The sequence below is a fragment of the Zeus faber genome (assembly GCF_960531495.2).
Source record: "Zeus faber genome assembly, chromosome: 5".
Lineage (NCBI taxonomy): Eukaryota > Metazoa > Chordata > Actinopteri > Zeiformes > Zeidae > Zeus > Zeus faber.
Genome location: NC_137192.1, coordinates 719,692 through 745,196, shown reverse-complemented (window position 1 = coordinate 745,196; position 25,505 = coordinate 719,692). Strand labels below are relative to the sequence as shown.

The 25,505-nt window shown below is 41.4% G+C and overlaps 1 protein-coding gene across 4 annotated transcripts; it reads left to right on the top strand.

The window, feature by feature from the left end:
• The first annotated feature begins 697 nt into the window (after positions 1-697).
• On the top strand, positions 698-16,547 carry cUnh6orf89 (chromosome Un C6orf89 homolog). Of its 4 annotated transcripts, XM_080001313.1 has the most exons (9): positions 698-784; positions 3,747-3,812; positions 7,759-7,860; positions 8,757-8,922; positions 13,686-13,858; positions 14,206-14,354; positions 15,102-15,237; positions 15,928-16,051; positions 16,213-16,547. In XM_080001313.1, the coding sequence occupies exons 3-9, from the start codon at positions 7,786-7,788 to the stop codon at positions 16,293-16,295; spliced, it is 906 nt and encodes a 301-aa protein (XP_079857439.1). In that variant the 5' UTR covers positions 698-784; positions 3,747-3,812; positions 7,759-7,785; the 3' UTR covers positions 16,296-16,547. The 4 variants fall into 4 exon arrangements, with proteins under 4 accessions (XP_079857439.1, XP_079857438.1, XP_079857436.1 ...); XM_080001312.1 differs by lacking the exon at positions 7,759-7,860 and having other exon boundaries at positions 710-784; positions 3,542-3,812; positions 13,686-13,834; XM_080001310.1 differs by lacking the exon at positions 7,759-7,860 and having other exon boundaries at positions 710-784; positions 3,542-3,812.
• The last annotated feature ends 8,958 nt before the right edge of the window (positions 16,548-25,505 follow it).

Below are 25,505 nucleotides of genomic sequence, written 5' to 3'. Positions count from 1 at the left end.
ACTTGATCGATACAAATTCATGATTACTAATAAGGTTAAGGAGGTATATGAAAAAAAAAATTAAGATGGAATTGTAAAGGTGCAGAAAAATATTAACACCTAATAAAAGCAAAAAAACCCCTATTTGATTAAATTATTTAGATTTTCTATCTTGTTTAATGTTTTCTGTTAGCCTTTTTGTTGTTTAACTCTTGAATGCATCGAGTTTATAATGTAATCATAGGGAATGTGAAGCTGACGTCACATTGCTGGAGCAAGCAGCCATATTTGGAGGATCACTCATGCTGAATGTGTAGATGTCGGTTGGCATTTAAAAAATATATGTATATTGTTAAAAATTGCCACAGAAAATATTGCAATTGAATGGAAGTGATCTTCCAAAAATGGCAACCAGAGTCCATAGAAACCCAAAGAAACCATCAAATTTCACATTCCCTATTTTGGAACGGTACACAGACATGCGAGGTATGTTTTGTAAAAAAAAATAAAAAATAAAAATAAATAAAATAATCATAATAAAAAATAAGATAAAAAAATACATATAAATACATTATAAATAAATTGACATTTCACTGCATATATGTATGAAAGTATGTATATGACGAATAATGAACCTCTTGAATAAAGAAAGGATGGATAGGTGGGGGGGTATGTGATCACGTGCTTTGCGTTCAGTTCGGAGAGCGCATGCGCGTCTCAAAGACAACAGACGAAGACGTAATCAGGAAGTAATTTTCGGGAAGCGTTGGCAAGTTAGGTTACAATCAAATAAAATGAGACCTAGGTAAGACTCGGATCCAGAATGTAAGGGGAGGGTTGACATTTACTTCATGAAATGTTTACTTTGATTCTGGAGATTTGATGTTTTAATGCCTTTTAAATTAAAGTTAATTTCACGTTTCTGAATTGCGACGTGCTCGTTTTAGCCCTGCCGCTAGCCCCGTTCGGCTCCCCGCTCGTTTTCATTGGGACTTGTGCAATGCGAGGTCCCGTCAAAAATGCACCCGCATTGGCAAAGTGCTACTCTAACCAAAATAGTCAAAAAAGTACGGCGCATTATCAACACAAACAACCTTGAAGAACTCTCAAACATATTTGTGATAACCCGCTGCGATGGCGCAATATGTCAGTTGTGTATAAATGCCAAAGATTAGCAGTAGAAAACCTAATTTCCGCATTCAAAGTGTCAGCCAGTTGGCTTCTTCCTCGCTGCTTACATTGTTCCCGCTGCGCCTTAACAAGATGCTCAATGCTGCTGAAGTGGTTGGAAGCTATATTGTAAAAATTGTAATATTGTGATGGGTCGGCTTGCATCGCCCAGGTGAGGGTCAAAAGTGCGGATAGTTGTCACGCACAAAAAAATATATATTTTGCTGGTGTTGGAAAAGTACGAAAATAAATAGATATCCAGCATGCGGCTTTGGCCAGCGTGTTGTTACTCTTGTTGAAAGTTAGCAAGGGCGAATTTATAAACTATTCAAATAAAAAATAAACTAAAATAAATAAACACTTGCAGTTGTATATATAAAAAAAAATATATATAATATTCACATACATAATTAAAATGCCTTGTAAGTCTCCATTAGATGTAATGAGTATTTTTATGGACATTTTTCAAAAAGATAGGCCAATAATTCTGTCCATAACTTTACTGGACATGCCATGAAAATCATCGACAAAACTACAGCTAAATAGGGAAAATATGACCATGCATTCTTTTCCATCACTTTCCCCAAAAGCCCAAAGTATGCCACTTCCCATTCCCAGTTAGTAAAATGCAAAAATACACTTTTCCCCATTGCAAGTGTTTTTAATGCTGTCTTTTATTGCGTTTGAGGGGAAATGGAGAGATCCCATCAATGATGGCTATCCATTTTTTCCAAAAAAATTTCACACCCGCAAAATATTTGTGTTTGTGACAACTATCTCAACTTTCGACCTTCACCTGTATTGAACACAATTCGAGTCAATATTAAATTAATAGATAAAATATATAAATGACACAATAAATGTGAATATATAAATAAGTTAAATATTTTATTTTTATTTAAAAAAGGACATTTTTCAAAAGACAATTTTTATACATTTTCGGGGACTTATATTTCATTATGCCACTTTTATTTGTTTCACGGCACTTTTATTTCATAAGGCCACATTTCCAATCCTTAAATGCAAATTAATGGTGTGTGGTTATCTCACAGATTTAGAGTCGGCGCAGAGACAGGGAAAACTGCACTGCTGCTGGCGCTCTCCTATGCAATAGTGACGGTTGCTTGGAGCTGGTCCTCAGGTCCCCATAACTCCTCGGTTGGATCCAGGGGCCGGGAAGGAGCAAGCCGGGCAGGGTAGAGGGCCACCATCTGGTTAAGCTTGACCAGCCGCACCCTGTACACCACATCCGACAGCTGTTCCAGCACAGTGCAAGGGGCAGTCCACAGGCTCGACAGCTTGGGGAGAGGCCCTTCTTTCTCACCGGACAGTAGGCCCACACCTGGGTCCTGGGTGCGAAGTCCGTTCCCCGACACGAGAGTCGTAGACCCACTTCTGCCATCCACCGTGACCGGCTCACTTCCTACCGGCCCCTGGATCCAACCAAGGAGGTATTGGGAGCTGAGGACCAGCAACTCCTAGTCCAACCACTGTTGCGGTGCCACCCCCTCTACCCACAAACTCTGGGTCTGTGAGATAACCAGGCCCCATTCATTTGCAATTATGAATTCGAAATTTGCCATTATGAAAAAATAAAAGTGGCTTTACGAAATAAAAGTCCCCTTAAATAAATGTGGAACTATTTAAGAAAAGTCCCCTGAAATAAATAAAAATAGGCCTTTGAAAAAGGTATTTTTTTAAATATATTTTTTTATTTGTTTATTGAACTTTATTTACTCATTTATATATTTATATTAAGATTAATTAATATATTTATTACCTTATTTATTTCATAGGCATATTTATTTAAAAATGTTTTTACTTATTTAATATTGACTCAAGGGCGTTCCATACACTTGGGCAAAGCAAGCCGGCGCATCCCAATGTTGCAAAATATCTTCCAACCATTAGTTGCAGCATTGAGCAGACATGATGTTTTCAATCGCTTATTTTTGGCATTTACGCACAACTGACATATTGCACGTTTGCATGTCCACCATATTGGAGAGATCAGCTGGTGGGTGGATGCAGTGTGCATTGAAGGATGCGGTGCAACGTGCGAGCCGCAGTCCATTCCGCGGAGGGGCCTGCACCCTCCAACACACACTGCATTTGTTTACTGGCGGATCTTAAACAGCCCTAATATGGTGAACATGTTGGACGATATTACCCACAAAAATACTGGGAGAATCACAAACCTGCTTGTGATTTTGAAGTTCGAAACCGTCATTTTGATAGATTTTAGATTTAGAATTGCAATTGTGACACCCGACTATTAGCATGTGGCACATTGTAATACAGTATTGTATTGGGGTATAATATACTTATAGGCTACACATACATATGGAGGTAATATTATATATTATAACTGATCTCTTCGATATCCATGCAGGTGACAACATGTGCAGCTAGGAACTGTGGAAAAAAAATAAGTAAAGACATTACCAGGCACATTTAAAACTGTTGATAGCATTATGGGTGCAACGATGAGTGAGCCATGTATCTATGACAAGTTGTCAGAAAGTATTGACATTCTTCGTCAGTCGGGCTACCGCTACGGCATGTCTGAGAGGGAGATTGAAAAGTTCATCAAACAGGTCCTGGAGACAAATGAGCCAAGGAGAGACCCTCCCCAGTTCCGCATCCTGCGAGCAACATTAAAGGTTTGATTTGATTTTTTTATAAGCGATTATTTGAAACTGAGAAAGGTGAGGTGAGTGCAGAGTTTGGTGATCTACAATAATATCGATGATCTGATGTTAAATATCCTTTGTACTGATACACACAGAAACCCAGTCGAGCCAAACAACTTCACAATTTTGGCATAGGGACAAGATCACAACATTCCAACATTTTTCAAATCTTAAAAGATATTTAAAATGTGAGAGACCCCACAGATAACATATAGTGATAGATTTAACAGTTTTGTTCCTATAGTGAAGGCAGAGCAACGATTTGCCAAAACAGCACGAACCACACTAACAGATTTCAGGACGGACTTCCTTCTGAGCAGATTGGGGGAAGTAAAAAAAACACACCACAGGATAATCTGGAAAGATAATCTTTAGAACCATCAAAAAATGTGTTGCGACTATCTTTGGTTAAATTGACATCAATCTTTTCTATTGTGACAATATAACAATGTTATTTAATAATGATAATATTTTATAATATAATCATTATAAAATGAGAAAATTGATTAATGTCATAAGTTACTTCTTGCTATCATAAAAATGATTTACCACGCTACCAGGAGGATTGAAATGATCAAATTCTGAAAATCACAAAGCTTCACAAAGGCAGTACACTGCTCAGGAGGTTGAGCGGAAGAGGAAGGTTGCTGGTTCGATCCCAGGCTCCTCCTGGTAGCGGTTTGATGTGTCCTTGAGCAAGACACTTAACCCCCTAACTGCTCCTCAGGCACCTCTACAGGTACATCTCATAAAATTTGAATATCATGAAAAAGTTCAATATTTTTTGTCACTCGTTTCAAAAAGTGAAACCCACATATTATATAGATTCATTACACACAGTATATACATAAATAGCCTATCCCATATACACTACTCACAAAGTTAGGGATATTTGGCTTTCGGGTGAAATTTATGGAAAATGTAAAAAGTTCATGCTACAGTGATATTATATCATGAGAGTAGGGCATTTAAGTAGAATCATGCAATGGCGATTTCCTCATCTCAAACAATTTATTGAAACAAAAGGCAACAACAGTGGTGGGTATACCATAACAAAAAATGTCAATGTCTCAATAACTTGTCATGTGCCCTTGATTACAGCTTGACAACGACGTCTCATGCTGTTGACAAGTCGACTTATTGTCTGCTGAAGCATGGCACCCCAATCTTTTTGAAAGGCGGCCCTCAGGTCATTGAGGTTCTGGGGTACAGAGTTACGAGCCTCTACATGGCGACTCAGCTGATCCCATAGGTTTTCTATGGGATTCAGGTCTAGGGAAAGTGCAGGCCACTCCATTTGAGGCACCCCGGCTCCAGCAACCGTTCCCTAATGATGCGACCTCGATAAGCTGGAGCATTGTCATCCATGAAGATGATATTAGGCCTGTGTTGTTCATGCAGGGGCACAATTACTGGATTAATGATGTTATTCAGGTAGCATGGGCTTGTCACTGTACCATTCACAAAGTGTAGGGCAATTCTGTATTGACTAGACACACCTGCCCACACTGTAACACCACCACCACCACCACCAAAGGCTCGTCTGGTGACAACAGTGGCTGATGCATAGCGCTCTCCTTGACGTCTCCAACATCGTTGGCGGCCTTCATTTCTGCTCAACATGAATCGACTGTCATCAGAGAACAGCACTGAGGCCCACTGGTCCCTCGTCCAGCTTCCTGGCCCATGCAAGACGATGATGCCTGTGCCTGGTGGTGTGGTCAGGTACCCTTGCAGGTCGTCTAACCACGCTGTAAATGGTTTCGAATGGTCTGACATTACACTTAAGGATGAACCTAAAATGCACAATAACCTTTATAGGTGAACTTAATTTGACCTTCTCTAAACTTTTGATTGCACATGTCCAACTGTTCAATGTTTCAGTACTTTTTGCCCAACTTGCTGTCCTATAACAAGGATCTGAACGGCAAAATTCACAACAGGTGTTTGATCCATGAATCGACCAATACATTTCCTGGTTCAATTAGAATTGGTATTTAAACAGTCCTTTTCATCATGCTGTTCACATTTTGACATCATGAGACCAAGACGACACCTAACAACTAATCAACAGTACCTTCAAAGGCTTTAAACAGGATGTTCTCAGAGGGAAGTGGCCACTGAGCTTAGACCGTCACAGAGTGTCATCAGCAGGTTGCAGCAGAGATACAGAGAGACTGGAAGAGTCACAGAAAGGCATAGAAGTGGACGTCCTTTGGCCACATCCCACACTGATGACCGCTTCATTGTGAACAGTGCCCTGCGGAACCGGATGATGAATGCCACTCAACTCCAGGCACATTTAAGGGAGGTGAGAGGCACCCAAGTGTCACGTCAGACCATTCGAAACTGTTTACATCAGCGTGGTCTGCGTACTGGATGACCTGCAAGGGTACCTGACCACACCACCAGGCACAGCCATCATTGTCTTGCATGGGCCAGGGAGCATTTACGCTGGATGAGGGACCAGTGGGCCTCAGTGCTGTTCTCTGATGAAATTCGATTCACGTTGAACAGAAATGATGGCCGCCAACGATGTTGGAGACGTCAAGAAGAGCGCTATGCATCAGCCACTGTTGTCACCAGACGAGCCTCAGGTGGTTGTGGTGTTACAGTGTGGTAATCCAGTAATTGTGCCCCTGCATGAACAACACAGGCCTAATATCATCTTCATGGTTGACAATGCTCCAGCTTATCGAGGTCGCATCATTAGGGAACGGCTGCTGGAGACCGGGGTAACTCAAATAGAGTGGCCTGCACTTTCCCCAGACCTGAATCCCATAGAAAACCTATGGGATCAGCTGAGTCGCTTTGTAGAGGCTCGTAACTCTGTAGCCCAGAACCTCAATGACCTGAGGGCCACCCTTCAAGAAGAGTAGGGTGCCATGCCTCAGCAGACAATAAGTCGACTTGTGAACAGCATGAGACATCGTTGTCAAGCTGTAATTGATGCTCAAGGGCACATGACAAGTTATTGAGACATTGACATTTTTTGTTGTGGTATACCCACCACTGTTGTTGGCTTTTGTTTCAATACATTGTTTGAGATGAGGAAATCATCATTGCATGCTTCGACTTAAATGCTCTACTTTCATGAAATAATATCACTATAGCGTGAACTTTTTACATTTTCCATAAATTTCACCCGAAAGCCAAATATCCTTAACTTTTTGTGAGTAGTGTATGTATGAAAGTATGCATATGTACTGTATGTGACAAATAAACATCTTGAATCTGGAGTGAAATATTTCAAGCCTTTTTTTCTTGAAATTTTGATGATTGTGGCTATAGATAATGAAAATCCAAAATGCAGTGTCTCACAAAATTACATAAGATCAATAAAAAAAGGATATTATAAACACAAATGTCAGGCTTCTGAAAAGTATGTTTATTTCTATGCACTCATTACTTGGTTGGGCCTCCTTTTGCACGAATTACTGCATCAATGCGGCGTGGCATGGAGGCGATCAGCCTGTGACACTGCTCAGGTGTAATGGAAGCCCAGGTAGCTTTGATAGCAGCCTTTAGGTCATCTGCCTTGTTGGGTCTGGTGTCTCTCATCTTCCTCTTGACAATACCCCCGTAGATTATGGGGTTCAGATCAGGCGAGTTTGCTGGCCAATCGGGCACAGTAACACCATGCTCATTGAACCAGCTTTTGGTGCCTTTGGCAGTATGGGCAGGTGCCAAGTCCTGCTGGAAAATGAAATCAGCATCTCCATAAAGCTTGTCAGCAGAAGGAAGCATGAAGTGCTCCAACATTTCCTGGTAGATGGCTATGTTGACTGTGGACTTCAGAAAACACAGGGGACCAACACCAGCAGATGACATGGCAGCCCAAATCATCACTGACTGTGGAAACTTCACACTGGACTTCAAGCAATGTGGATTCTGTGCCTCTCAACTTTTCCTCCAGACTCTGGGACCTTGATTTCCAAATGACATGCAAAATTTACTTTCATCTGAAAAGAGGACTTTGGACGCGGCAACAGTCCAGTCCTTTTTCTCCACCGCCCAGGTAAGACGCCCACTCAACTTTCTATGAATATGCTTGGATACAGCACTCTGTGAACAACCAGCTTCTTTAGCAATGACCTTTTGTGGCTTACCCTTCTTGTGGAGAGTGTCAATGACTCTGTCAAGTCAGCAGTCTTCCCCATGATTGTGTAGCCTACTGACCCAGACTGAGAGACCATTTAAAGGCTCAGAAAACCTTTGCAGGTGTTTTGAGTTAATTAGCTGATTAGGGTGTGACACCATTCCAATATTGTAGTTTTTCACAATATTCTAATTTTCTGAGACTGAATTTTGGGTTTTCATTATCTGTAGCCACAATCATTAAAATTTCAAGAAATAAAGGCTTGAAATATTTCACTCTACGTGTAATGAATCTATATAATATATGGGTTTCACTTCATGAAATGCGTGACAAAAAATATTTTGTCACTCATTCACTCACTCACTCACTCACTCACTCACTCACTCACTCACTCACACATTTTAACTTTTTCATGATATTCTAATTTTATCAGATGTACCTCTATATGGCAGCCTACTGCTCCTAGATACGTCAGATAGGCCTCTATTTGTGAATACGCAATTCGCCCAGACTGTGAATGACATAGATACTCCCAGCAAACACTCACACAGGCTACTATCTGAAAATATTCCCATTTGCATAGAGAGAGAAAAAGAAACACAAAATCTGAAAAGTTACAGGATATAAAATTCTGCTTCTGACTTCGATATTTTGCCTACATACCCCCTTAACCAGCTTGTGTACACAATTTTTTATTTAAGTTATTACCAATTAAAATGTTTTATTCTATTCCCCTATTTGTGGTAAATGTTTACATTTTTATTGTATTAGTAGAGCAGATATAATCAAATTTTCTACTCCTTTGTTCTCTGCAGTTTATTGTGGCGGTTAGTGTTCTGGTGTTGGTTGTGCTAGCCTTTGCCTACCCTCAGAGCCCGTCTCAGCTGTGTTTAGTCACTCTGAGCTGCCACAACTGGTCCTCACCGCTCAGCCACGTCCGCCTGCTGTCCCTGCCCATCGCAAAGAAGTACAACCTACAAGGTCTAAACACTCTAACCAACATCTCCTTATGCCATTCATTATAAAATTTGACTGTGGACCAAATGAGGAAACGCACCACGATGTTCATTGGATTAGCCAGGGGGGATTCAATCAAGGCATGGGGAATGATTTGAGAATTTTTGGCAAATGGTTTTATTTCCCTCAAAATGTATTGAGTCTGGTCACATAAAGTGGGATTTTAATCATCCAACTTTTTAAATAGGCCTCGTTCATGAATAGTGCGCTGCACAGATTCTTCACAAGTCTGCGGCGCACTATTTATGCATGTGTGTTGGTTGTCATCATTTAATCTCTGAAAAAAATGTACTGCCTTTACCATGCATTAAGAGTCAAAATTAAATTGCAGAACATGGCATATTAGAACCACAATTAGTAAAAAAAACGAGTAAATATTCAATTTTACACAATATACAATATGAAGATTTACTACCAATAATTATCCGACATGGTACGTGCGTGCGTGTTTTGTTTGTTTGTTTAAGTCTAGGATCATGAAATTAACTCTGTTATATGTGGCATTGATTAACTTGACACGAGTCGGCTATAAAGCAGTCATAAATAAATCTCCAAGCATGTTTGACAATTGGGGAAGCACTGATTTATGGGCCGTACATTGGTATCGGCCGATATTCGCCTTGTTGGCTGCCATCGGCCAATCGGCAAATAACATTACATTCACTGATTGCATTGGCCGATGTTTATCCAGTGTTTCCCACACAGTCTTTACTTTGGCGGGCTGTCCAGATATATTAACAGCCGCCAAAGTATTTGGCAACCCATTTTAGCATTACAATTTTTTTGTTTTCATCGGTCCAAGAGAATGATGCTATCCACATTGCCACACACATCGATTTTAGGAGACCCGGCCACAGCTCTGGAGTGCTCCAAGCAGGAAGTGATGCTGCGTTCATGGGAACTCAGAAAACATGGGCATCAGCTATCAGCCCAATTGTTATTTTAAACATTGGTATCCGCACAGAATTTCACAATTGATGCAATCCTATTGTCAATGGATTGTTTCGCTTTGGATATTTTTATTGATATTGATATTGATAAGCGGCTTCGGGGGAGAGCGCATCTATAGCGATCTGTTTACTGGTAGTGATTAATGATCTGTTAACTGACTGATCAATACTTGATCACCTTGTTTCCACTGGCAAGAGAAGCGCTTCTTTTATTGTTAGTTTATTCTTATTTCATTTGATTATAAGTAAATAACCTGGAGCTGTAACTTTATCAGCAGACCAACACCCACGCGAGACCACCATGTCCAAATCCACCATGGCTTACTCGCTACAAGCACCAAACAATCTCCATTCAATTAATAAAAAGAAAACAAAACTTTTATATCAATCCACTGTTTTTATTTAAGCCATTTAAGTGTGATATTCTGGAGAAAACACAATCTACTGGCTTAGTCACTGCAGCGCAAAACTCCGGCAACAGACGTGTAGTAGAGTCGGCTCATCCTCTTTGTTTACCCCTATGGTGGAAGCAGGAATTTCATATATGGAGAAATCAAGGCGTGTTCGATGTAATGTTGCACTCACAAGCACACGCCTCTCAATTGAGAATGGTTCATATTCATCAACATACACACGTGTTTAGGAACAAATGTGGCCGGTACTCGGCCGCTGCTGACTTTGCGTATCCTGTTCTTTTGCACACAAGGTGAAAACATTTCTATGCACATGTTCATGAATGAGGCCCACTATGAATTGCCAAAACACCTACAGTGGGGCAAAAAAGTATATAGTCAGCCACCAGTTGTGCAAGTTCTCCCACTTTAAAAGATGAGAGAGGCCTGTTATTTTCATCATAGGTATACCTCAACTATGAGAGACAAAATGAGAAAAAAAATCCAGAAAATCACATTGTCTGATTTTTAAAGAATTTATTTGCAAATTATGGTGGAAAATAAGTATTTGGTCAATAACAAAAGGTAATCTCAATACTTTGTTATATACCCTTTGTTTGCAATGACAGAGGTCAAATGTTTTCTGTAAGTCTTCACAAAGTTTTCACACACTGTTGCTGGTATTTTGGCCCATTCCTCCATGCAGATCTCCTCTAGAGCAGTGATGTTTTGGGGCTGTCGCTGGGCAACACAGACTTTCAACTCCCTCCAAAGATTTTCTATGGGGTTGAGATCTGGAGACTGGCCACTCCAGGACCTTGAAATGCTTCTTACGAAGCCACTGCTTCGTTGCCCGGGCGGTGTGTTTGGGATCATTGTCATGCTGAAAGACCCAGCCATGTTTCATCTTCAATGCCCTTGGTGATGGAAGGAGGTTTTCACTCAAAATCTCACGATACATGGCCCCATTCATTCTTTCCTTTACACGGATCAGTCGTCCTGGTCCCTTTGCAGAGAAACAGCCCAAAAGCATAATGTTTCCACCCCCATGCTTCACAGTAGGTATGGTGTTCTTTGGATGCAACTCAGCTTTCTTTCTCCTCCAAACACGACAAGTTGAGTTTTTACCAAAAAGTTCTATTTTGGTTTCATCTGACCATATGACATTCTCCCAATCCTCTTCTGGATCATCCAAATGCTCTCTAGCAAACTTCAGACGGGCCTGGACATGTGCTGGCTTAAGCAGGGGGACACGTCTGGCACTGCAGGATTTGAATCCCTGGCGGCGTATTGTGTTACTGATGGTAGCCTTTGTTACTTTGGTCCCAGCTCTCTGCAGGTCATTCACTAGGTCACCTCGTGTGGTTCTGGGATGTTTGCTCACCGTTCTTGTGATCATTTTGACCCCACGGGGTGAGATCTTGCGTAATCTCCCCCAGATTGAGGGAGATTATCAGTGGTCTTGTATGTCTTCCATTTTCTAATAATTGCTCCCACAGTTGATTTCTTCACAACAAGCTGCTTACCTATTGCAGATTCAGTCTTCCCAGCCTGGTGCAGGTCTACAATTTTGTTTCTGGTGTCCTTTGACAGCTCTTTGGTCTTGGCCATAGTGGAGTTTGAAGTGTGACTGTTTGAGGTTGTGGACAGGTGTCTTTTGTACTGATTACGAGTTCAAACAGGTGCCATTAATACAGGTAACGAGTGGAGGACAGAGGAGCCTCTTAAAGAAAAAGTTACAGGTCTGTGAAAGCCAGAAATCTTGCTTGTTTGTAGGTGACCAAATGCTTATTTTACAGAGGAATTTACCAATTAATTCATTAAAAATCCTACAATGTGATTTCCTGGATTCTGTCCCCCCATTCTGTCTCTCATAGTGGAAGTGTACCTATGATGGAAATTACATGCCTTTCTCATCTTTTTAAGTGGGAAAACTTGCACAATTGGTGGCTGACTAAATACTTTTTTGCCCCACTGTACATTTCACAGGCTCAAAAATCTTTTGTTCTCCACTGAGGTGAAAAGTTGATAAGGTTGGAGTCTGGTCATTCATTTTTGAGTGACATTCTGTGGTGTGTAAGTGAAATGCCATTGAGGTGGAGAATGGCAGAGAATAGATGGGATATAGAAACCAACACCTAAGGGATACACTCACTTTCCATGTCATGTTAATGTGCTACAGTGTCCTCATTTGCCACTTGTCACTGTTTTTGCAGCAACAATTGGATGGGCATTTTACTGCCCACAGGCTGGAACTGGCTTAGGGGCTCAGACTTTCTTGTGAGATCCAAAACAAACCAAATTGATGCACATCTATACACTTGTTTAGGGTCAACGCACTTGTTAAGGTTATAGGCTGGTTTCAAAATGTGTTAATCATTGAAAGCCTGTTGGCACAATGTGTATTTCTCCTGTTTACATGCTGAAACACAATTATTTTATTTGCATGACATTTGGAGTAATTTACAATCAGAAGGGGCAATCCATTCTGTGTTGGGTGCATTACTCTACCAAGTCCCAGAATTCCAATCGGAATACGATGTTTTTTGGGGTTTTTTTCTCAACATCCAGCGTACCCTCGTCTCAGCTCTCAGACAGTGACTTTCGCTTGGTATGTCTTCTCTTGATCAGACTTTTTTTCCTTGGTTACTTGAAGTGGTGGGGATAGTTTATCATCCAAGGTTTTTTTTATAAACATTCATCCGCATAGATGGTTTACTGACGACAACTAGCTATGCTAGTTTAGCAAATTCATAGCATTTAAACAATTCTCAATTGGTATTAAGGGACATAATATGTGTCAAGAAAACATTCCACACATTACACCTCCACACATTACACCACCATAACAAGCCTGAACAATTGCTACAAGGCAGGGTGGCTCTATGGATTTATGTGGTTTACGCCACATTCTGACCCTACCATCTGCATGTTGCAGCAAAAATCGAGATTAGTCCGACCGGGCAACGTTTTTCCATGTCAAGGCTGACACTCCTTGTTCAATTTAAAGTGGATTTCGGCAACTCTCTAAGGATCACACCGTGTCTCAACCTCCCTGGGAAAGCCTATGCCAGGGCGCCAGAAAGTAATATCCGGCGGATAGTCTAACCTCATACAGAAGGAACAATGCAGATTCCGTTCTGGCCATGGAACAATCCTCTCACAGATCCACAGTAGCCGGACCGGTCTAGTCTTAGGAGCAGCTGGAGAGATTATATCTCGGCTGGCATGGGAACGCTGTGACATGAATAGCAGCAAAAACATGGATAGATTGATGGATTGATTGGAAAAAAAAGTCAAAGCAAAAAGTAACCCACCAACAACCAATGCGCCATTCGTGAGAATACAGTTTTACCAGCTCTGAATCCCAAACCATCTCCCGCAGGGTTCCACGAATGGTGGAGCGCAGGGACTCTCCATCACAGTTTGGTCAACTGTTCAGACTGTGCAGAGATTTCCTCTGTACTGGAAGTCCCAGAAACACACAAGGAAACTATGGTGCTACGCAGGGGCCCACAGATTGTACTTCTGAAGGTAACAAGAAAAAAAAAAAAAAAGGTTAGCAGATCACAAATTGACTTATGCTTTGCACTTATAAGTAGTCCTACTTTGAATTTTGCTGTCCAATTCCAGTCTTACCCCCTCATACTGACAAATTATTGTGGTGTTATTAGTTAAAAACATAAGAAGTGCAATGGATGTGTGTATGAAACTATTGATGTTCAAGGTGAGCCATTTTTCAACTCAGGCCCTTTACTGTATGAGAAATGTACTGATTTGCTGCAGCTTCTCTCTGTGCTTAAATGCAGTCAATGTTTAAGCCCATCATATTTTAAACAGTTAAAAATGCTATGTGTTGAATGTTTCCCACTTCCTTTGCTCCTACCTTTTGCTGGTCTTCCCAGAGTGGGGAGTCTTTATGCTTACAGCGCCAGCAGCTGGAAGATCTCTACTTTGCCCATTCAGGCTCGATGTCTATCCTCCTTGAGGAAGACGGTCTGCTCAACAGCGGTCAGGGCTTACCCCAAGGGCCTGCCAACTTTAGCCTGCTCTGGTCTGTTTATCTAATGTGCTACTGTACTTTCTGCTCATATTGCAAAAAATCGACATAAAAAAGGGGAGGACATAACTTTTTTTTTAAATTAACTAGAATTGAGAAAGATTGTCTGCCTATAGTTTTTAGGCGGATTTTACTGTGAAATTAATTAAAACCAAACAAATCTTAGGGATTACCTTAAGTACCTTAGACACTGTACTCCTGGAATAAGAAATAAATGCACAGAATGGAGAATTCTGAGAGTTTAAGACTTTAAAAAAATGTTTTATACATATATAGGTTAACTGAACTTTATCACACAATTTCTCAATTTATCATGATATTGTTAAGATTTCATTTTTTGCATTGCTGCTACCCCTTGTGCCCAACAAAAATCGTATTTTATTCTATTTACTAACTGCATTACGTACGGAATCCGTTAATTCAGTTAGTTTAGTTAGTTAGTAATTAGATTCAACATTCAAGAAATTAGCTTCAAGATTTAATTAGTTAGCTATTGTGTCAGTTTAGTACTTATTGTGCATACAGTAATCTCCGGGTGCGTTGCAATGACATTTCACTGCATATATGTATGCTCGTATGTAAATGTATGTGATAAATAAACATCTTGAATGTTGAAAATCAGAGCTACTGGAATGTTACGTACATGTACATATTTCGTGTTTGAAATCCATTTTTTTCTTATTGCCAATTAATTCGACTTGTTTTTGTTTTCCTTTTCTGACATGGCTGTTGACTATAAAGGAGGTTTAGCCCTGGCACCAGGGAGAAGGTTCTGCGCTGGCTGTTTCCAAAGGTAGAGTTGTGCCCCCTCTTGGACAGTGCCGGAACTACATTACAGCGCTGCCTCATCATCCACAGAAATAACTCTCAGAGCAGGGTGAGTCAATTTGGGGAAACATTTGGCTCCTTAACTGTGAAACCAATACCAACCAGAGTTCCTTTTCAACATACAGTCAATACATGGTGTCTTGACTTTTAATCCTTCATGATGATAATCAGGCGGCTGCACAATGTATTAGATTTTCCAACATAGTCCCACTACACCTCCTTATGGTTTAAGAGCTCCCCAACTGATCTGCTTTCTTCCCAGCCACAGCCATTGACTCACCCGTACAGCTGTTTCAGACAAATCCCATAGAGCTCATCTCAGAGAACCCTTGGATGCCAAATTTGAAAGTAAATTTAGCTACAAACAGTTTAACCCCTCCCTCTACTGGTCCAGTGTGTCTGCAAGCCATGATTCCTTGCTTCAGTTACTGAATTGGTATACTTTAAACACTTTCTCCATTGCATCCGCATATGGATCTATGAACTCAATGAAATATATTACTATTCACTCCTCCCTCTAGATACAGCACACTGTCAGGTCTCAAGGTAGTGGACGCAACCTGGAACCAACCTGGAGTTCCACAGAGCAGAGATCTGCGATGAAGTCAATTGTTCTATTTGATGTGCTAATAGCTGCCTCCACAGACTTCTATCAGAATATCACATTCATAAAAATCACGTCTCCACTACACTCCTACCTTCAGGGAATGTTGAAAGCTGAATGTTGTTTGCGTTCCAGGGGGTTGGAGTTCTGGGCTGCCTGGTCATCGGAGAAGGGCTGCCCACCGTACGTGTGCTCCCCGTAGACCGCTGTAGAAAACATTGCAGCTCATTCAACCTCTGGCTGGGACCCGGGGACATGGGTGAGGACCCAGTCATTGCACACTCACTCACAATCCTTTACTGCGCAACACTGCACCTTCATATTTCTTTTAACTGCTGAGTTGCAGGTGCACATTGCATTGTTGTTATCTTGAGTGTTATGTGTAGTGTATATAATGACCAAGAACCCCTGTCGCTCTAGTGTATGCTGATCCACGCTACTGGCTGATGGAGCTATTTCCTGGAAGAGGTCAAAACATCGTCTGTGACGGTTCCGCCTTCTGAAGGTGTATGAGGAATGGTTGACATAAAAGACAGATTGCACTGCAGATTACAAGAGATCAAGGACACAGCAAGGACACAAGGAGTTCTTGCCTAATCCTGCCCTAAGGGTACAGCTAATATGCTCTGGGAAAAGTTAAGGGATTGAAAATCCATTCAGCAATCAACTCCAGCAAATGACTTTGAAAATCGGTACATTTTTGGCCGTGAGCGATTCAAGTCCTCATTTTAGTGATGTGAATAGGTCTATTAATCAAGAAATAAAAAAAAAAAATTACAATTGCCATCTTTGTATTTGAATTTCATTTGCTGCCAAGACACTCGATTTCATAACAGAACTATGAGTTACGGTGCGCTACGGGCATCCGTTTTATTTAATACTATTAATTAGACATTTGCTGCTGGTTAAAGGATAGGATCAATTTTATTTTTTCCCCATGTCCCCTATGTTTTGAGTGACAGAAATATAACATTCTATTTAGAAATGCTTTTTCCCTCCCTTTGATCTTGGCCCAAGTGTAGGTTGCCTTCACTTTTGGAAGGAGAAAATTAAGTGGTCCAACTGCCCTTGTTTCTAGGCTCTTCACCTTAGCTTGTAGCCAAAAGAGGCAATCTGCGGAAGTGCAGAAAGATTCATGAAACTCCATCAAAAACCTGTTTAAATGCACCATTTGCGACAATTTTGTTTTTCGGTAAATATAAAAAACAAAACTATGATGTGACCTACCCGTTTTAGAAAGGGAGATTTAACATGTTATTGTTTTTTATGGCTTATAATTTACTAAATTTAAGCACTGTGAGAAGCTGCAGCGGAGCGGTAAGTTTGACAATACTAAAGTGTCGTATTGAAGTTGTACTATGAACAGGTATAAATAATGGGAACCAACATTTTATTAATGTTCTGAGTTTAAAAATGGCTAATCTATGCTCTAATGGTGAACCCTCTGCACAGCAGGAAGGATATCTAAATGTTTTTGGTCATTGAACAGAGTTGAATTAAAATTTGTGTGAATCTTCCAACTATGTTTTGAACCTTAACGTATGATTTGTAGATATTTACATTTCTACAACAGAGAAGCTCTAATATGATATTGTGATACTTTTATAAGATTCTTGTTATAATTTGCTTTGTGTCAGATAATGCCTGTCATGAAGTTTTGTGGTCTTTGTGTCTACTTGTAGTCAAAATTTGTTTTTCAAAACATTTCTGTGGCTGTATTGGTGCCATTCAAGAGGTTTATTTGTCACATACATGTACATACATTCATACATATGCGAGGCGTGGGTGCTGGATTAGGCGACACCAACTCAGGACTCCTGAATCGCCGCCCTCCACTCCATCCTGTCCAGCATCAGGGTCCGAAGCTCTGCGGTGTTGCTGGCCCTGCTGTCCCGCCACAGTGTGTCTATGTAGGTGGTGCGTCTTCTTCCCCTCCTAGCTGTACTCCGGGTTGGTTCCCACAGGATCAGTTGGCTTGCATTCAGTTCCGGGTGTCTGAGGAAGTGCCCGGCCAGCCTCATCCTTCCCTCTGACTGAAAAAAAAAATAAAATAAAAATAAAATTATATATATATATATATATATATATATATATATATATATATATATATACACACATGTATGCAGTGAAATGTTGTTGCAACACACCCAGAGATTATTATGCACAATAAGTTCTAAACTGAACACAATAGCTAACCAATTACTACCTAACTTACTGATTCCCTAAACGTAATGCAGTTAGTAAATAGAATAATATTTAATAAAATAAGACTCAACATGGTAATACTGAGTGGGGGTACAAAGTAGAAATAAAGGGAATAGACTTATGTATATAGTATAGGCTATTTGTATATACAAGAGTCAAGAGGTTATTTGTCACGTGTGTGGAGATATACAGTACAGTGCAATATGACAGCAATATAGTAATACTGAACAGAACTGCAATACAGTGCAATATGCAGTAACCCAGTGCAGTGATACAGTATTGAGTACAGCATGCAACAGAGTACAGTAAGGCAGTGGGGCCTATCTAAGTGTCTCAGTGAAGGATCCCTGGTGAGTTCAGCATTGACAGTCCTGATTGCTTGCAGGAAGAAACTGTCTCAATCTCTCTGTCCTCGCTGTGTGACTGCGGAGGCGCTTGTCCAACCGCAGCAGCTGGAACAGTCCGTTGTTGGCATGGTGAGGATCCTTCATGATCCTGCGGGCTCTGATACTACAGCTCCTGTCGTGTAAGTCCTGCAGGGAGGGGAGAGGAGGGGAGGGTAGTTCCCGTGGTACATTCGGCTGAACACACCACTCTCTGCAGGGCCCGCCTATCCAAAGCAGTACAGTTCCCAAACCAGGCAATCGTTGCCTGTCAGGATGCTCTCCAGAGTAGAAGGACTTGAGGATCCTCACCAAGACCCTGAATTTCTTCAGCAGCCTGAGGTGGTAAAGACGCTGCCTTGCATTTCTCACCAGAGTGTGTGTGTGTATCGGCCATGTTAAGTCCTCAGTGATCTGGACACCCAGGTACTTAAAGCTGTTCACCCTGTCGATAGAAGTCCCATTAATCCCCAACGGTGTGTGCGTCCTCAGTTGTAATCCCCTCTTAAAGTCCACAATCAGCTCCTTAGTTTTGCTGTTGTCGCTGCACCAGAGTGACAGGTCAGTCACCTCCTCGCGGTAGGCCTTCTCATCGCTGTCGTTTATCAGGCCCACCACACCAATGTCGTCAGCACTTGATAATGGTGTTGAAGTCATGTGTGTACAAAGAGAACTGTTGCTTAGGCGATCCTGTGTTCAGCGTGAGGGAGCTGGACATGTGCCTAACCACCTGGAACCTGGCTGTGAGTAAGTCCAGGATTCAGGCACACAGCGGAGAGCTCAGTCATAGCTCCCGAAGCTTGACAGCCCGTCTGTCAACAATCTCGCATAGCCCCCCTTCCGGCCATCCAAGTGCATGAGCGTGGTGTGCAGTACCCGGGAGACCGTGTTGTCCGTGGATCTATTTGGTCGGTATGCGAACTGCAGCAGGTCCAAGATGCAGGGGAAGGAGGCGCGTATGTAATCCTTAATCAGCCTCACGAAGCATGTGAGGGCCACGGTAGTCATTCAAGCAGGCAGGAGAGGCAATCTTCAGGACAGGGATGATGGTGGACCTCTTGAAGCCTTTTAGCACAGGTATTCAGTTCTCACTCAGATATGCCTTGTGGCCCACAGCTTTCCTGGTGTTCACACGCATCAGAGCCCTCCTGACTTTATACTAAGACACTGAGTGCGCACTCATCCCCAGCGGTGTAACTCCAATTAGCCGACGAGCTAGCGGTGTTGTTGCCAGCCTCAAACCGCGCATAAAAGGAGTTCAGTTCATTGGCTAGGGAGGGACTCACACTCACATTGTTCACACTGATTGGAACATATCCCAGTTGACGTCACTCAGAGCGTCCTGAAGCGCGGCCTGTGATTGGTTTGACCACTGCTTTACGTCCCTCGTCACTACCGTTCCACGCATGATGCAAGGCTCGTAAACGGAAAGTAACGAGATGGCAGTGTGATTGGATTTGTCGAAAGCAGGAAGCAAGATGGTCTTTTATCCGTTCTTACAGTACAGTGTCTAGCAGTGGTCCAAAGTTCTTTATCCCCTGGTGCCACATGTTATGCGTTGGTGAAAATTAGGCAGAACCTTTTTAAGGTTCACCCTGTTAAAGTCCCCAGCCACCACCACAGCCGTGAGGGGATGTTTGTTCTGCAGTCCGCACAACACATCGTATAGGTCCCATAGTGCTGTGTCGGTGTCTACTTGCGGTGGAATATAAACGGTTGCAATGATGCCCGTGCTGAATTCCTGGGGCAGGTAGAATGGACAACATGGGATGGTCAGCTGTTTCAGGTTCGGCGAGCAGAAGCGGGAGAGTCTTGATGTTGTTGGGGTTACACCAGCTGCTGTTGATCATGAAGCATATGCCTCCACCCTTGGATTTCCCCAACTCCCCTGATCTGTCGGCGCAGAACACAGAGAAGGCCTCGGCTGGACGTATGGCATGGTCCGGCACCAGCGGGTTTGGTCATGTCTCAGTCAGCCAAAGGACGCAACAGTTTCTCGTATCCCATTGGAATGTAATCCTCGCTTGAATGCCATCCATCTTGTTCTCCAGGGACTGGACATTGGCAAGAAGGGTGCTTGGCAGAGGTGGACGGTAAGGTTGCGTCCTCACTCTGGTCCAAATGCTGCCTTGCTTACTGCAGTGCTTCCTCCATCGGCGCACCAGTGGAACAATGACTCCATTGTTGTTGTCAATTTCCTTGAGAGTGTTGGCGTGTAAAATCTCCACCGGCCACTCTGGATCCACAGATGAAAAGTCCTGAAGTTGTTCTTTCACAGGGAATTCTTTTATATCCACGCGATCGTAGGACATCACTGTCAATGAATTTGAGGGACATAGCGATGTAAAACGAAAAGAAATACGAAAATGTGCGTAATTGACACAGATTGGTTGGGCATACTGGTTGGGCTTTTTCTCTATTTAATGGTCTATTAAATTCAAGATTGGGTAAGAACAGGGATAGAGGGTAATACCCTCAGTATGAATTTTATTCAAAGATACATTTTAATGGGATATGAATATATGTGTACCCATCAGCCAGTGAGGTAAACATTTCCCTAGTAATAGGAAGCTCCACCAATCAGAGACATCGCTGTTACATTTAGGGTTATGGGTAGTGTAGTCTCCATGACATCGTTAATAAAACATGTTTTTCTTAAAACAAGGTTGATATCATACAGACTTTTGACTTCTACAGAACAAAAATAAATGATATCTACAGTGTAATATTTACTGTAGATTTGTAATTTGAATGTAATTTGCATTATTAAAAACCTGAAAATGAAACGGGGTTCATTTGGTTGGGAACATACCTGTATTGTCAGGATTTACATATGGAATTTGCAAAGCCCTGAATTATATTTTAGGTCATTTTAAGTGGCACCCTCTATTGACACTACCACCATCTGAAAGTACATGTCCAGAGCTGTCCAAAACTGTTGACCTTATTTTGGTAGCTCTTTCTTTCTTTCTTTCTTTCTTTCTTTTCTTTCTCTTATGATTACTGAGATAAAGGGCTTCAAATGTGACCTCTGGTGAGAGTTAAAAGGTCAGTATCTCAGTTTAGGGTCCACTAAAACTTTTCAAACATAACATATGTTAACCTACAAGGTGAGAGCTTTCCAAAAATGTGTTTGGTTTTGTTCTACGGCAAAGTAAGAAAAATCCAACCCTGCCATGGCAGTGGGGTGCCAAGTGGGGATTCCAAGACCATCCACATTGTACATGAAAACAAATCAGAATTTTGTCTTTACTTTTAGTATCTGCCCCCCCCATATGGCAATGGGCCATAAATGTTTGAATACATGATCCTCCCCTCTACTAGCCATTGACAAATCTCACCCCTTCATATCAGTCGCTCGACTGAAGCTAATTTACTCGTACATTTAAAATAAATATGTTCATTATGTTCTACCATTAAATAAGAAAGAACATTCATTATCTTGCCCATATGCTATATGAATGAAGTAAGTGTGCGTGAAACAGGGGTCAGCAAAGACATGGTGTTTTCAGTCTAAACAAAAGTAGCAGACAGGAATAAGTGTTTTGTTGGCCGTGAGCCATATGACATGGGAAGGTCTGTTAATGCAAACATCCCCTCTAAAATATGGCCTGGACTAGCGTCGGGAGGTTTGTTATTGTAACTGACGTCAAAGACTGCAGACAACTGGGTTCTTCGCACTACTGACAGCGTAGGAGTAAGGAAGGGATTCTTATTGAGAATAAAGCCAACAGAAAGAGGTTAAAAGAAGGAGTCCGTGAGCGGCTCGGGAGTTCTTTGCCAAACCAACTCAGATTCTGTTGTCACTTCTTGCAAGTGATAATAAAGTCTTATATCTTCAGACCTCGACTCTCTCGAACCTCTCTTCTTCAGTTTAAGTGTTAGATGCGGTCTTTTCCACTACAAAGCTTGTGCATATCTCTGAGAAAGTGAGTGAAGGAAGTGACCTCCATGTCCACTTATAAGGATTCAGGATCATGTCCATCTATACCAGCGGCTCCCAACCTTTTCGTACTTGTGGCCCACTTGAAAATCTCAAAAGTGTTCGCAGCCCACATCCAACCAGAAGTAATACGGGAGCTAAACACTGCATTCTCAGAGGGCATATATTTTAACAATCATATGCATTCTCATACACAGTGCAGTCGTGGTAAAACAAAAAAAGAGGTGGGTTAAAAATGTAATAATCTTATATCTATGGAACTTTTGCGTAACGTTAGTAACGTATCGAATAAGTGCTGTCTGAACGGCCCAGTGTTTTGAATGTAGAAAACAGAAACACACCACACTACAACACATGCTGCACACACATGCTTTGATGGTGGCCGGTGAAATGGATCCTCTGCTTTTGACTCATCCTGGCTTGTCCTTCCTCCGGGGGCACAGCCAGGAGCAGTGGGCAGCGTACGTGGACGCGCCCGGGGACCAGGTGATAAGTGTCCATCGCCGGTCAGACGATGATGGGTGCATGTTTTTGGTGGGGGTCCTTACTGACTCATGATAAGGCAGATGTTGCATAGCAGACACCAAATGCTTGATGTCTGGCTTAAGGAACGACAGTCTCAGGCGAAGATCTGGCTCAATATTTAGTTTATTCCTATATTTCGTCTTCAATGCCACAAGTGCTGAAAAGCCAGTCTCACAGAAATACGTTGTCGGGAAAGGTATCAGAAATCACACAGCTCTGTTGGACAGATCGGGATACTCAGAGGCAACATGAAGCCAAAAATTTGTCGGGTACTTCTGTGAGAAAGCCAGTTTCAATGCGCTGTTGCAGGAGAGATCCACAAGATTGTCCTTCTCTTCTGCGCTGAGGCCTGCGAGGGTCTCATCACTATGGCTGGTGAAGGGGTTTTCGATCCAGCTGTACTGCACATCTGGAAAGGGAAAGTATTTGCGCAGCTTGGTGGTCAAACCATGCAGGTGCTCTTTGACATGATTGATCGCGGTAACAGGAAGCTGCATTTATTCCTTTGTCAAAATCTGAGATTCTTAAATTAGTCAAAGTTTGACCGGTGCCAGGAAATAGGGAACAATACAATCTATTTAAAAAAAAATCTAATTTTATTTTTCCCCCGAAGAAGTATTATAATGCATATGCATCCCCCTTGTAACTACATACCAAAACATTACAGGTTCATCAATTGATGGAAGAAAAATGTGAATGTACGTAGCGACGCCTAGTGGTAGGACTGTTAACATTACAAGCAAACACATAATTTGAAAATTATTGTTTGTGATATTGAATGGGATAAACAGCATCATCGTGATAAAGTTAACTAAAAGCACTTAAGACGAGCTATAACTTACATATTAACATACTTACTAACATATTTTGGCTTGTGGCTACAGTGGCCGGAAACAGCAACAGCCAAAAAGCTATTCTACTAGTTCTAAGCTGAATAGGAGAAGATAAACCAATTAATTGTACTAACAAATATTAAATACATACAGTCAGGTACAAGACATGACATGTTAACATAGTTCAAACAATATTCAGAATTAAGAGGCAGGAATAATAAAAATTAAAATTAAAATTAAATTCATGTGGATGGCTGCACATAATTTGTGTGGATGGAAATTATCTGTCAGATAAATATGCTAAAGGTGAAAAATAGAAATAAGAATGGTAACAAGTTCTTAATACATACAGTCAGATACAAGGCCAGACATTGTACTTGACATAGCTCAAACCTGATTCAGAATTAAGGAACAATGAAAAAGAAAAGCCAGGAAGAATGGGATAGAGAAAATAAGGAAAATAATCATTGTTCCTCAGACTTCCTTACTATCACCTCTATTGACATGTTAACACATCAGTTTTTTACGTGTTAACATCATCGATGACGTCACACGTGAAAATCATGTGCTAACGCATCAAAAGGTGACACACGGTTAACCAGTGTTTTTTTTTACATGTTAACACGCTATTTCCGACACGTTATATGCGCATTTGGCCTTCCATATTCTATAGTTTTTTGACGTTTTAACACATTATTTCTGACATTATTTGCGCTTCTGGCCTCCCCAAGTTTTTTAACATGTTAACACTTTATTCACGACACATTATTTGCACTTATGGCCTACATTATTTGGTCTGCGCGCTGCCCCTCTCAAATTATTAGGGCATCCTAAGATTATGGCAACACATACTTTTTGTCTTCTTTTCTGTGAGTTCAAGGATAAAGGCTTGAGGCTTTGATCCATTTAAATGGATGACTCACAAGTGGATGTTTTTTCCATTTAAAAAAAAAAATTATATTCTCTGATTTGTGGATTATAGTATTATCCAACTTGTCCAATGGTGTTTGTATTTGTTGTATTTTATATATATATATATATATATATATATATATATATATATATATATATAGGGTGGTGCGTTCAGCCGAATGTACCACTGGAACTACCCTCCATTCCCTGTAAGACTTATACACCAGGAGGTGTAGTAGCAGAGCCCACAGGATCATGAAGGATCCTCACCACCCCAACAACGGACTGTTCCAGCTGCTGCGGTCGGGCAAGTGCCTCCGCAGCCACACAGCGAGGACAGAGAGTGAGACGTAGTTTCTTCCCGCAAGCCATAAGGACTGTCAATGCTGAACTCACCAGGGGCCCCAACAAAAAGCATTGAGACACTCACACAGGCCCCACTGCCCTACTGTACTGTATGTAGTATACTGTACTGCATACTGTATCACTGTTCGGGGTAACTGCATACTGCTAATACTATTGCTGTTCTGTTTGGTGTTACTGTATTGCTATGTCGTACTGTTGTATACTGTACTGTGTATCTCCACACACACTTTATTCACATGCCACTTTACTGCACATATTTGTATATACTAATATCCCATATACATAACTCTATTCCCTTTACTTCTATTTTGTACCCCAACAAACTCTGTATTACCTTTTTGAGTCTTATTTAACTTTATTTAATTTTATATTATTCTGTTCACTAACTGCATAACGTTTTAGGGATCAGTTAGTTAGCAAGGTAGAAATTAGGTTATCTATTATGTTCTGTTTAGAACATATTGTGTATAATCTCCGGGTGCGTTGCAAAGCCATTTCACGGCATCACGGCTTTGTATGTGACAAAGAAACCTACTGAAATCTTGT

Bases quoted from the DNA above. Each gene is read 5' to 3' on its own strand.
- cUnh6orf89 (XM_080001310.1), top strand. From the start codon at position 3,624: ATGGGTGCAACGATGAGTGAGCCATGTATCTATGACAAGTTGTCAGAA. The intron at 13,859-14,205 runs GTTAGCAGATCA...TGGTCTTCCCAG, and splicing joins CAAGAAAAAAAAAAAAAAAG to AGTGGGGAGTCTTTATGCTT. The intron at 16,052-16,212 runs GTGAGGACCCAG...CTGTCGCTCTAG, and splicing joins GCTGGGACCCGGGGACATGG to TGTATGCTGATCCACGCTAC.